Source organism: Athene noctua, chromosome 14, assembly GCF_965140245.1.
Source record: "Athene noctua chromosome 14, bAthNoc1.hap1.1, whole genome shotgun sequence".
NCBI classification, from domain to species: Eukaryota; Metazoa; Chordata; class Aves; order Strigiformes; family Strigidae; genus Athene; species Athene noctua.
The window spans coordinates 13,005,350-13,018,159 of NC_134050.1; the positions used below are offsets into that span (position 1 = coordinate 13,005,350).

Consider the following 12,810-nt stretch of genomic DNA (forward strand, 5'->3'; position numbering starts at 1 on the left):
AGAACTGTCTTACACACTAGGAACTTGATGATTTATTAGCAAGAACTGTTTCCTGCTATGTATGTCCTTTCTGCAGTTATCTGACCAGTACAACAAAGGAGGGGGCAGACCAGAGCTCTAAAAACATTCTTACCACTTACTGGAGAAAAATAAAATCCTAACACCATGTAACATCTGTGGTGTAGATGTCAACTCTTCTCTGCCAGAACAGTGACTAGCACAAGGAAAGGGCAATCAGTGAGTTCCTATTCAGTTTTCTAGCCAGTTTTATGGGAAATTTAGGATTTTTTGGGCTTTTGTGGAAATATCTAGGATATTGATTTCCTTAAGACACAGATTTCCTAGCAACTTGTCATAGATGAATTATACAGGACAAAGAGCCAGAATTAGGTACATATCGACATACCAAACTTTAAATTGAGGTGGGATAATGTGCATTACTGGTGGTGTATAATTCTGAATTTTGTTACAAATCATTACCGGGTGGGACCAGAAGCTACTTCATTTGTGCTGAGCCCAAATAACCACCTCAGCTGAGAAAATATCTTGTGAGATATTGGTTCGGAGATTTTCGGTTGTTCTTTCTGTTCAAAAAGCAGGAATTTCCATCTCCTGGGGTTTTCACTCTTTTCTCTGACAGCTAAGTCATTAAACCTCTAGTTTCAAAACAATGTGAAAACCAACTTTTGCTTTTAAAATAAACTTCCTTGGCAAAATTCTAAATTCTAATGACGTAAATGAATTCCTTGAACTAAAGTTCTGTATTCACAGTTCTTTAATATACCTTCATTGATTGCTCTTCAAGCCCTGATGTTGCAGAAGTTGCATCACTGCCTTCGTGAAATTCTTAAAGCAGTTTCTGAAAGTGCATCTACTAGGAAGGGCACTTATGCACATGAAGAATGACATCTCTTTGGTTTGGGAACATGTGTACTAGCATATTTTATGACTGTTTCTGATAATGTTGATTTCTTAAATAAATATGTCAGTTATCATATAAATTGATAATAAATGTATCAATTATCAAATGGATCTGGTTTTGTCTTATGAACCAACTGTTGGCTATTTTTCCTTAATATTTTTATTTTAAAAACAGCGCTTGAATCAGAGCAGCTGTACACACTGCTGGTCCATGATTTCAAACACTTACTATTTTGCCTTTTTCTCTGTGACTTTTCAGAGTAGAATCTGAAAATGCTACACTTCTAATTAGATTCAAATCTCTTGAAGAACATCTAGTATGATGAATGGTTTCAGATTGCTGGCTATTGTAATATTACTTAAGGATGAGACTTGTTTCCAAATACAGTGGTTCCTGAGGTTTGTTATTTGACAAGGTTGCTCACAAAATTTGACACAAGTTTTTGGTTTCTTGTTTTGCAGGGGAGAATGGGTGTGCACGCTTTGCCGTAATCCAGTGAAGCCAGAGGTAGAATATGACTGTGAAAACACACGCTACAGTCACAACTATAATGCACAATATGGCCTTGATGACTACGACCAGAAGGTGTGAATAACTATATACTGTACTATTTAAAAAAGGACATAGGATCTCAGCATGAGGCTTTGCCTCTTCATTGGAGATGGCTGTTTTGATTCAGTTGCTACCGAATGTTTCAGAGAGTAGTAAATACAACAAAATCATTGTTAGTATTTAGTTATATCACCCTCTTCTATCTAGACATTGCTGTTCAACTTAAAAATGAATGACATTTTATAGAAAGATGAAACAAATCTGGAATTTCTTTCTCCTTTGAACAGGGCAGTTGCACTCAGCTGCAGAGCAAGCTTTCCTGAGTCAACTTGGCCTGGCTTTCGGCCACTGAATCTTTTTCCTTTAAGACTTGGCACCTTCTCAGCCATCTGTTTAGGCCAGTTGCAATGAAATTTTTGTGATGTAGACACTTTCCGACTTTCAGTTGGATTGAAACCATCATACAGTCTTTGTATGTACCATTAACCCCCTTGAAGATGACATCTAGGCACTGTTAACTCATCCTAGATGAAAGCTTATCTCTTTACATCCCCATTACCAGTTTCCTTTACCAAATGAAAAAATACCTTTTCTTAAAGTCTATTTGGTACTCTGAAGCCACAAGTTCCAAATAAATATCCTGTGTATATTGGTGGCAGCTGGACAGGGAGGCTAAGTCCATACAGCTGAGTGCAGATGCTGAGCTGGCCCTGCTCAAATGAAGCCTAGAATAAGGCACCAGTCTAGTCTGGGCACCACACATAAAGACAACAGCAATAGTTGTCAGAGCACTGGGGCCCCCTGGCAAGGCCTATGAGTATAGCCACAGCACTGCTCCGATTCATCCATGCTGTTCCCAGACCTGAGCTACTCTGTCCATGAAGAGCTGGACATCTTGACACTGATGCGATCCCTGTTTATAGTGCATTGGGTACAACTGGCCAGAAATAGTTGGGATCTGTGTCTTGATTAGTGAGGTTCTATTTAGAAAATGGAGTTGATTAGAAAGTCCATTGCTTGTGAGAAAACATGGCTTTATATGTTTTTGTAGTGCATATTTTGTATCAGTGAAAAAAATGAAGACTAGTATAAGTATTTCACAAGTTAATGATGATTAAACAGACCTGTTTTCATACAGTACTACCAACTACATCACTTACATCCATTTGTATGAATGGATATGAACAGAGTGAAGCATTTTCCATGTAACTGTTTCCACACTGTTGCTGCTGTTCTTTTAGCCAAGATTCAAGGAATAGATCTGGAGTGCAGAAAGGAAATAGTGATAGCAATGAATTCCCAAAAGTTTACAGGAAAGATACATGCATACAAAAATTTTTACATAATATTTCCTTTCTTGAATTTCTTGACTATCCTCACTTTCAAAGCTATAAAAATGCTATGAGGCAAAACATCCCCCAGGTTAGAGTCAAGTGTGCCATTTTACATCAGAAATGCAGAAAGTACATGAAAAGACCTCTTGTTGTTAGTATTATGATTAAATAAGGGCAAGAATTAAACTCTTTTTTTGAATTAAAATGCATTTCAAATTTGGCTTCTACAGAAGTGTGAAAAGCTGGTGCTTTCCCTGTTCTGCAGCAGTATGAGCCTCCCATTCCATGAACCTGTTAGCCCCCTGGTGAGTACTGCACATGCATGGGTTAGAGGGAATCCAAAGAATACTGTGGCACACCTTGCGAGTTTCTCCTTCATCTTCCTGAAAGATATTCATTAGCTTTTTTTCTGAACAGTGTTGCTTCCTAGGGAGGAGTAGGTGTTTCACTCTTGCAAGTGCTTTGAAGGTGCCAGGTTGGAGGCATGTAAATGCTGGCCAATGTTCTCAGGCAAGGTTTGGGTGCTAATTTAAGATGCTGGTAGGATACTAAAGGTATATGAGGGGTTCCAGTGATTAAGAAAGTTGACTTGCTGCATACATGGTGTCATGTCCTGCCCAGACGAGGACCTGTTTTTAGGGCCTGTTTTTGCAAGTTGTGTCTCACACATGGAGAATGTTGCACTGCCATAGGGGAGGTCTGCTTTAGAAATAACCCTGGTCACCCTCTTTTCTGGTGTTTTGCACAAAGGTAGTAATGTGACTGAGTTCGGGGGAAGATGTAGAGACTCCTCCTTCATCCATGTACTCAACATTTGCAATATTAACTGGCTATTTTAAGGAAGATGTAAATTCACGCTACTGCAACCATAGAACGCAATGTGAAACAAGTTGGAGGAGGAAAATGAGAGGGGGAAGAAAAGGTTTTATGGAAAGGAAGAGTCCAAATAACAATATAAAAATCATTCCACCTAATAAAGCTTGCAATGTACTTATGAAACACATTATCTAACAAGTAGGTTTTGACACAGAAAGATTTAAAGAGTGGGATATCGTGGTAGCTGGTGCCCATTGAAAAAGACTTTGGTTGAACTTTAGAAAGAGTGCATAATAACATATTTTTAGCCAATCTTGGCAGACTACTTCCCACAGTATCAGCTGCCAGTATCTCAGTGCATTATTTTTATAACTGCTTGGGGGAAATGTTAGCTAATTGTCAGTGTTACATATATTACTGATTATGGTTAAATGATGACATTTATATCTGGGGATAAACTTTAGAAAGTGCAAATAGCAAAGTAGTCACTGAAGTGTTCTATTTTCAAGGTCAATCTTGCAAGCAAATATGTTTTTAATCAAACCAAAAAGCACCCAGGAAGAAGATATGCAAGTGTAGGCACCAAAAGTCTAGAGTTCTCTTAACTGATGCAAGAAATCCTCTGCAGTGACTGCTGTCCAAATTTGGATAGAATGCATTGGAGAGGAAATGTTTTAATTAAAAAGGTTACATACCTGCATTTTATTCTTATTGCAGGCTCGGCATTATTATCAGATCATCAAAAGGCCAATGGATTTGTCAATCATACGAAACAAGCTGCAAAAAAAGAACAAGTCCCACTATTCTTCACCAGACGAACTTGTAACTGACGTGCGTCTCATGTTTTGGAACTGTGCAAAGTTCAATTATGTAGGTTTCTCTAATATGTATGGGTGGGGGGATGCAAACCAGAGAGTTGCTCTTTCAAGCTGTCACACCGATGTAACTATTGGTTCCATTGACATCAGATATGGGATTGCGATAAACAGAAGTATTAATCAGTTTTGCTCTTTGGAAATAATATGACAGAAATTGAGATATATGTGGATCTGTGAACATAAGGTACAAATGGATCTAAAATGAAAGAGGGACATCTTAGTGGGCAACTTTTTGGAATGATGCTTGAGTTTTCTGGGAGAAGCCAGTCATAGCCAGCAAAATAACTAGGGAAAATTCAGGTGCATAGAAATTCCTAAGCAAGGATGACTGCTATTCTTTCTAGTTCGCCACACATCTCTTCTTCTTAGAGGTGCAGAAATGTGTTCCTTAATAGCAGCTTCTGGTTTGTACTTACTTTGTAAATATAGAGACAATAATGGACTGTAGAAAGCGTGTAGGAGACTGATGGAGATGTAGCAGGCAGAACCAAGGTGAGACATTAGGGTAGGGTAGTCATTTGGTTTTGATCCTTAATGATTTCTGTGTGCAGTAGCACTAAATGGTTATTTATTCTCTTACAGCCAGATTCAGAGGTTGCTGAGGCTGGACGGTGCCTAGCTGTATTCTTTGAGGGCAAATTGAAGGAGATTTTTCCGGATAGGCATTTCCCTTCAATGGAACAAGAAGACTCTGATTCTGAAGAAGTGGAGAGTCAGAATAGCAAAACGTTGCCCCAGGATTTTCAGTGGCCGTCATACGGACAGGACTGCATTCAGCCTAAAAGGAGACGGCGCCATGCTGTAAGATTGCAAAAGCAAAAGCACTTGGTTGCTAAGTGGCCACCCTGCTAATTCTGTTTACAGCTACTGATGGGAAGTTTTGACAGGGATGTGTGGGAAAACTGTCAAGCTTCTGTCACAGAGATGTGATCAGTTCTACAATTTTATGTCAAGATCCTCTGAGTGGAATAAAGTGTCAGTTGTGTATAAATGTGTGAACACGAACAAATGAAGTCTCTCAGGCCATGCAGTTATCTTCCTAGCAGAAAACTCTGTCAAGATTTTTACAAAGACTGAGCCCTCTAGCTATTCATTGTTTGTTTTCTTTGTACACAGGAAAGTGAAAAAAACAAAAAGAATGATGTTTCAGCCAGCTAACAGTCTTCCTCAGGTATGACCTCCTCAAGATACGAGATTTGCTATGAGGAATCCAGCAGCATAACTGGCAGAGTTTAGGTGTGTGGGAGGAAAGCAAAGCACTTGGGCTGTTTTTTTAAAACTCTCCTATCTGCTGACCATATGCCTTATTTCTAGATCTTGTGGATAGATAACAAAGTGTTGGAATCTGTCAATATTCAATCTGTTAAATCATGTATATGTTTTGCAGTGTTTACACTGACGTGCTAATGTTTTGGTGGTAGGTAACGAAGATTAATAAAAGTAATATGTTAATAATATCTAATACCGCAGTACCATTTTATAATCTGTTCAACATGATATCTCTATTTTATAGAGCACAGGTAGCCATGTAATAATCTTGCAACCTCAGTGTGAATGTTGGCCATGCTTTGTGATGAATACAATGTGTAGTCATAAAATTGTAATCCTGTTGGTTTATTCAGTGATTTTTTGGGGGAAGCTTGACTGCTCAAGGCCTATGAAATAGTCTGATTATCTGATGAGCTGTTTCTTTTGAAGCACAGATTTTTTTATTAAATCACAAAAGAACAAGTGCTAATACTAAGGCTCTGTGTGAGCTGTTTCTGAGTGCATACTAGACACTCTGTTTGCAAGGAATGATTCTTCAGGTATCTAATTCATGCTTGGTAAAGCAGTGTGGGATTTCTTGGGTCTCAAAGGTAGCATTTTTATACAACCCAAACCAGTTGTTTTTCTTTAAAGCAGATACTGAAATTTGGTAAATTAACTATGAAGCAGATTACATGGTTATAGAAGTGCCTATAAAATAATGTCATATATTCCTGATTTTCTCTTTGCTTATTTCTTGTAGTTGTGATTACCAACAGTGCTAGAAGATGACGATAATGTGTATATGTAGAAGCTCAAACAGAATGAAAGGATGTCTAAGCTTTTTTTTTTTAATTATTATTTTGGCTAAATTACACAATGTCTTGGCAGAACACCTACAAGGACTGGAAGAGCAGTTTTAGAGTTCAGTTGAACAAAGGGTGGCATGTAACTGTAAAGCCTGAGGGGTGGGATAGGTAACAAGACATGACACCTGATCAGGGAGTGATGGTTTGCAAGCTTCTTCCCACTTCTTCCAGAAGCAGGTGAGCCAGATCTTTGTGTAGCCAAAGCTTTCTTCATGTGTGTGAGGGGCATCTTCCTCCTTAGAGCTCTGCCCAGCAGCATAAAGCTGGACTGTGGTCTGGCTCTGGAAGAGTAGGGTTGTTGCAGTTCTCAAACACAGTTTTAATTAGGTTCCTGCAAATAACGATTATATTTTCAGCATAGATTATATGGGCTATTTGGTCTGGTAACCATGTATGTTATTTTAGATAACACTTTAAAGTAAAGGTTTATATACGAAATAATAAGACATGAATATAATATTCTATCCATGTGACTTACTGTTTGCCACTAACTTGGTAGTCAGCTATTGTTTTATTTTCTTTGAAGAAATGAAAATCTGGATATTATGAGCTGACTGGAAAACCGTGAGATGAAGGGACAGCCTTTACATTTTCTGTATGTGAATTTCTGTGTGTTTGCTTTCTGTCAAACTCCTGTTCTCAAAACAGTGTCTTGGCACAGGGAAATTAATGCAGGTTTGTAACTGAATTAATCACCCTTATCTGTGCTACAGGTATCATCTTTTCTCAGTTGGTAATTAATTCCTCCACCAAAGACCTATCTTTTACCATTAATAGCACAAAAACTGTGTGCTGTATAGCTTTCATCTAGGGGCAAAGGTAAAAATGGGAGAGACTACTGATGATTTCCTCTTTTCCTGGAAAAGCAGAGCCAACAAGAGCCTTCTATTTCTTAAAGGCTGTAAGTTAGTTAACTATACCATTAGTTTTGGAGAGCATCTGTTTTAATAAAATTTACTCAGGGCATATTATACCTTTATTAAAAGTACAAGTGTACCAGTTTGTCACCATATATGATACCCTTTGGATGTGTGCTGGCAGGAATTGAAGGTCTGAGCACTCTTAAGGCTAACTTTGTTTTTTATTATTTCTCTAAGACATAGTAAGAGTTAAAAAAAATACTTGTAAACTTTGTCACGTTGGTAAGCAGAACAAAACCTGAAACTCATATGTATGACTTCACATGCTTTCAAACACAAATCTGTGTGTCAGCAGCTTCACAGTGCATTGCATGTCATAAGAACAACATTATCCAGCTTGGATGTTGGCTTGTGATGCTCCTGCTGCTGGACACCACAGCACCAGGGCCTGAAATACTTGGGGCGTTTACTCTGTTGAAGCCCAACGGCACACTGGCAATGGCACTGACGGGTATGAAAGGAAGGGTCTCTCTTCTACAATCTGACAGCCCATGTAGCCCAAAAGAGAAGTGATAGGTTTCGTAGTTACTTTTTCTTTTATCATACAGCCTGTTTCACAACCTAGAATGTGTAGAAAAGAAAGCAAGGAGGAACCCCTGAAGTTTTCCACTGGAAGTAACTATAGCAGAAGCAAATGCCAGGAACACGGTGGAAAACCCTGCGAATGCACTAGGCTCCTGCAAATGCAACCAAGGGCACAATTTTCCTTGTCTTTAGTAATGGGTTACATGTAGAGTGGGAAAATCCTCAAATGCAACCAAGGGCACAATTTTCCTTGTCTTTAGTAATGGGTTACATGTAGAGTGGGAAAATCCTCTTTGTGCTTAAGCAGTTGGAGAAGAGCTTAATTACACTTCAGTAATAGGTTTGTTGAAGAAGAAATGACAGCTACAAATTTGACTTTCATTCCCCTACAGACAATTTCAAAGACATACTTCTTCCAGTATCATTAGAGCAGAATGGTGTTAGAGTTAACACAAACAGGTGTTTAACAATTCACATTATTCAATGACTGCATGTTTATATGTGTAATGTGCTTTGCGGAACAATAAAATATGTGAAATGGAATTTTTGCACATCAATCTCAAATTTTTACTTTGAGTACATCTGCTTTCAATTAACATGGATTACATAATATCATTTAACACTTATTAGCTAAGTTGATAACTACTGGTGGCATAGCAGAATGGTTACAAAAGCAGCTATGCTTACACAGGAGATCAATTCACTATTTGTGATGGAGTTTTCAATACCAAGTAGATATTTTGCCTTTTAGTTTTTCAACTAGCGTAAATGTGCCATGAACAAATAACAAAAAAATGTTTGTAGTTTAAACGTATGTATACATTAAAGTGCCAAGGAACACAGTGTTTACTAGTGAGATGAAAACACTATTGCAGCATATTTAATCAGAAGGAATCAGAAAAGATATTCTAAAATTAAAAAAATGCTAGAAAATGAAGAATTATGGAATAATTTACAAGAAATAGAACAAAAATGTTGGCAAAAAGTCAAGCAAACACTGCAGGTGTTTTTCTATCGTTATTTGTTCCTCTCAGTTTGGTTTACGGGAGTATAAAACTATCAGCAGCAACTTTCTGACCTGGAGGTCTACTGGCTTGAGGGGTAAGGAATCCTTTCAGGGTTACAGCTGTACTGCTCTTCAGACATGATTAAGAGAGAATTTGTTGATAGAGGTAACTTTTTAAATTGTATAAACAGGAAGATGTAGAAAAGCTTTTGGGCATGCAATTCTTTCAAGTGTGAAATACAGGCACTAGACTTCAAATCTAAATAGCAGCTGAGTTTCTCTGATTTTAATTAGATATCAATGAGATAATCTGAGGGAAAATAAAGATAGGCAGTAGTTGTGGGCTAAGGAGAATGCACATCTTTTGAAGCTGTCTTTGTAGATCAGGAGCAAGAAGTGAGAGGTGGAGTGATTGTTTTTTGAGAAATGTTATCCTGCTGTCTGTTCCTGCCCTTTAGTAAATGTTTATGAAAGTCCATTTTAGTGTGTAGTTACGTGCAGTTTCATGAGAGTGTTTAGTAGACTGGTAGCACTTACTAAGTAGACATCCATGAGAGTTCAAATTAGGATATGTAACAAAAGGAACATGGTATTTGGATGGCTTTGTTGTCAAAAGCGTTTGCTGTGGGAATATTTGCTGTGGAGATGAGAAACTGCAATGTTCAGATCTGCTGTCAAATATCTAGCTCCACTTGTTCCATTTTCATTCCGAATGTCTGAAAAGAGGTTCTTGAAAGACACTTTTCAGATAACTTCTTCCTGCATACCATGTAATTTATAACAGTTTCCTTGTAAAGGCTATCTCACAGTATATTATTGCTGTAGAAAAGTCCTTTTTAGGTTAAGGAGATAAGACATGCAAGTGTTTTTCCCAGAGCAAATAGGGTAGTGTCTGAAGGTCAGGGAGTATTTTACTGCTTTTGGAGAGTGTTTGAGATGGTTACCAGTTTTATGGAAGTAGCAACACTGATTTATGATTGTGCTGTGGATGTTAGTTTGTAAGTTACTATTCTTGATCTTGATTGTAGCACCTAGGATAATTATGTCAGTACAGAAGGGTTCCAGAGGCAGTCTGATACTGAGGCAATGCTTATTGGATTTGTTGTGAAAGTCAGTGAGGGAATCCATGTTTCTGGTACAGATGATGGAGATGTTAGTTATTTTAGGCATACCATAGATGCTATGTTCCTAGAGGGTCCGTGCCATGATGATATATCTGTCCTTTATTCCAACATTCCTACCTTACCTGATACACCTGATCGTTTGCCACAATAGAATGACAATGTTTCTCAATAACAGTCATGAGTTCACTTTAGATGGAAAAAAAAAAAAACAAATCTATTTTTATACACTGACATTTGGACAGGAAATGAAACATGCTTGAATATTTTTCCTTGTTTGCTTATTAGCCTGCTCTTGATTTTGATGGCATTAGTAAGAGCAGAAATGGTCCTTGCATCTCTCATAAATTCAGTACTTGCTCATTATTCCATGGTATCCTGCTCTAGGAAAATGGGTTGGTGCCATTTCATTTTTTGCGGTAGACTTACAAGAGTTTCTCGATGTAGTGCAGGTATTGGACAAACAGGGAACTCATGAGGAGCCTTATGGGAAATTTACAGTAAAAACATCATAAAATATTCAAATCAGAGCTAGTGTTTGGATTGTACCTCTGAAACAGAGATTTGCTCCTGTGGATAGACGTGACAGACTTAGCTGGTTGCCAGGTCTTGTGCTGACTGCCTGCACTGGGCTGAACTTCTCTCCTGGCTGAATGACCAAACACAGTGCCCCAATAGTTTCAAATGTTGAGTTATGCTTGTAGAAACTCATATAACTTAATCTGGTTTTATATTGGACACAGCAAATGTCAGCATAGAGTGACCATGAAAAAGCAGCAGAACAGTGCTATCTTCAGACATGGAAAGTAAAACAGATAAACTGTGTTGTCGTAGGAAAGTTTAGGTATTGGAGTGGTGGGATTATTTTATGTAGCCGCTTCTGGACCGTACAGTAATTTACAAGTCAGTGTGTTCATTCTATAAATAACTGCATTTTTCTATTTACTACACTTTGAATGTTTCTTGCAACAGCATTTAAACAGACCTAAATTTAAGTCCAGGAAACAGTTTATGCACATGTCTATACTATATGGTGTAGTCTGTGGTGCATAGTGCAACGCTCCTGAATTTACAGATCACTGGGCCAAGCTAATCAGTCCTGTCCCACAGCCAAGCAGCAAATGGAAAACACCCTTAATCTCTAACGATGAAAATATTAATAGAATGGGATGGTAGCTATATAACCAGCAGACTATGCAAAAGTGTTCTGTAAATCAGAGAAATTAAACAAAAAACTTATAGGATATTTTATTTTATGGTATAAATAAAGAAACAATATAGAGCTTAGATAAAGGGAAAATCAATTCAAAATTTATCCTTACATCCCACTCAAACTCTGTGCTGCATCTTACACATAACTGTAGCTACCTCAGGCACCTGCAGTGCAGTATACTAACACATACAGGTGGGCTTCAGTTTATGAGAAATAACATTAAAAAATTAAGTGCTTTTAAGCAAACACTGGACACTGTTTCTTTTTCCCTGTGGTCTCTGAGGGCTTTAGAGACATTGTCAGACTGGCTCTCATCCATGTTTGTGATGTACTTACAGACATTTCCCATTTATAACTGTGAAAAACAGCATGATAAGCTAATGGAACAAGTGAGCAGCTGTTGTGGATGGAGTGACACATTGCACTTGTAAGACAGAAGCAGCAATATGTTTATTGATATAAAACAGACATTTAACAAAGTTTGATAGTAAATGTGACAGTGGTTTAACAAGATTCAACAGCAAGGTACACGACTATTTGCTGCATAGAGGACAGGGTCAGACAAAACTGTCAGGAAGACCCTCCCGTTGAGTCATGAGATTCAGAAAGGGCCCCCGTCAGTTCTAAACTCCTTCTCAGAGAGGAGTTTAGGTGCAGCTGGATCCAGACGTAGTCCCAGCCTTGGTCAATGGTTTATGTCTAAAGGATTATATGTGCACAGTCAAGCCTTTATATCACTTAGTTAGAATTTCAAAGTGTAGCATGATACTAATTCCTTATCAAGAATCTGTTGGGACTCTCTCAACCTTGAGGAGTAACCTTGAGAGGTGTCCCTGCTCAAGGGGAGATCCTGGCATGCAGCCCACTGCCGTGCAGGAGAGCTCAGCAGGCCCTGGGCCTCCATTGTTCGTGGAGTAAAATAACTGACTTAAGTCATATTTACATACTGATTACAGGTGTTAGCTTCTTCCAAATTTGGCTTGAGTTGGGCATTGACCAGCACTGTGGTTAGGTGAGCACATTGTTCAAATTAGCCCTTGGCTACTGTAGTGTTATTTGTCTTCCCCAAATCCACGGTGAGCCAGGTGCAGCCATCACAACCAGTCACTGCCGTTAGCCCACCACCGGTGGTTATCGCTTAGGCAGGAACAACACATGCCACAGCAGCAGAGTTGGAAATTGAATGTAGCCCTCGGACCTGGTTGCAGAGTTGTCACCTGGCAGTGTTAAATGAAAGCATTGTGAGGCATTTCAGGTTTGGGATGCCTAGCTAAAACCATTCGTTATGGAGGAGGGGATTTGGCTCTGCCACTGTGCTGAAAATGGGGCTTGAGGTTAGCATCTCCAGTCCTGGAATGATGCTGAGAATCACACAAACCTTTTCTTACCTACAGGGAAGTTTTATC

The 12,810-nt window shown here is 38.6% G+C and overlaps 1 protein-coding gene across 1 annotated transcript in view; it reads left to right on the top strand.

The window, feature by feature from the left end:
- Positions 1-6,315, top strand: part of TRIM66 (tripartite motif containing 66) — a 50,528-nt gene extending 44,213 nt beyond the window's left edge. Inside the window, exons 16-20 of the mRNA XM_074918143.1 lie at positions 1,384-1,507; positions 3,039-3,113; positions 4,342-4,494; positions 5,085-5,298; positions 5,615-6,315. Coding sequence (XP_074774244.1) covers positions 1,384-1,507; positions 3,039-3,113; positions 4,342-4,494; positions 5,085-5,298; positions 5,615-5,679 — 631 coding nt within the window. The 3' untranslated portion in view covers positions 5,680-6,315. The remainder of the gene's footprint in view (positions 1-1,383; positions 1,508-3,038; positions 3,114-4,341; positions 4,495-5,084; positions 5,299-5,614) is intronic.
- Positions 6,316-12,810: the final 6,495 nt, after the last annotated feature.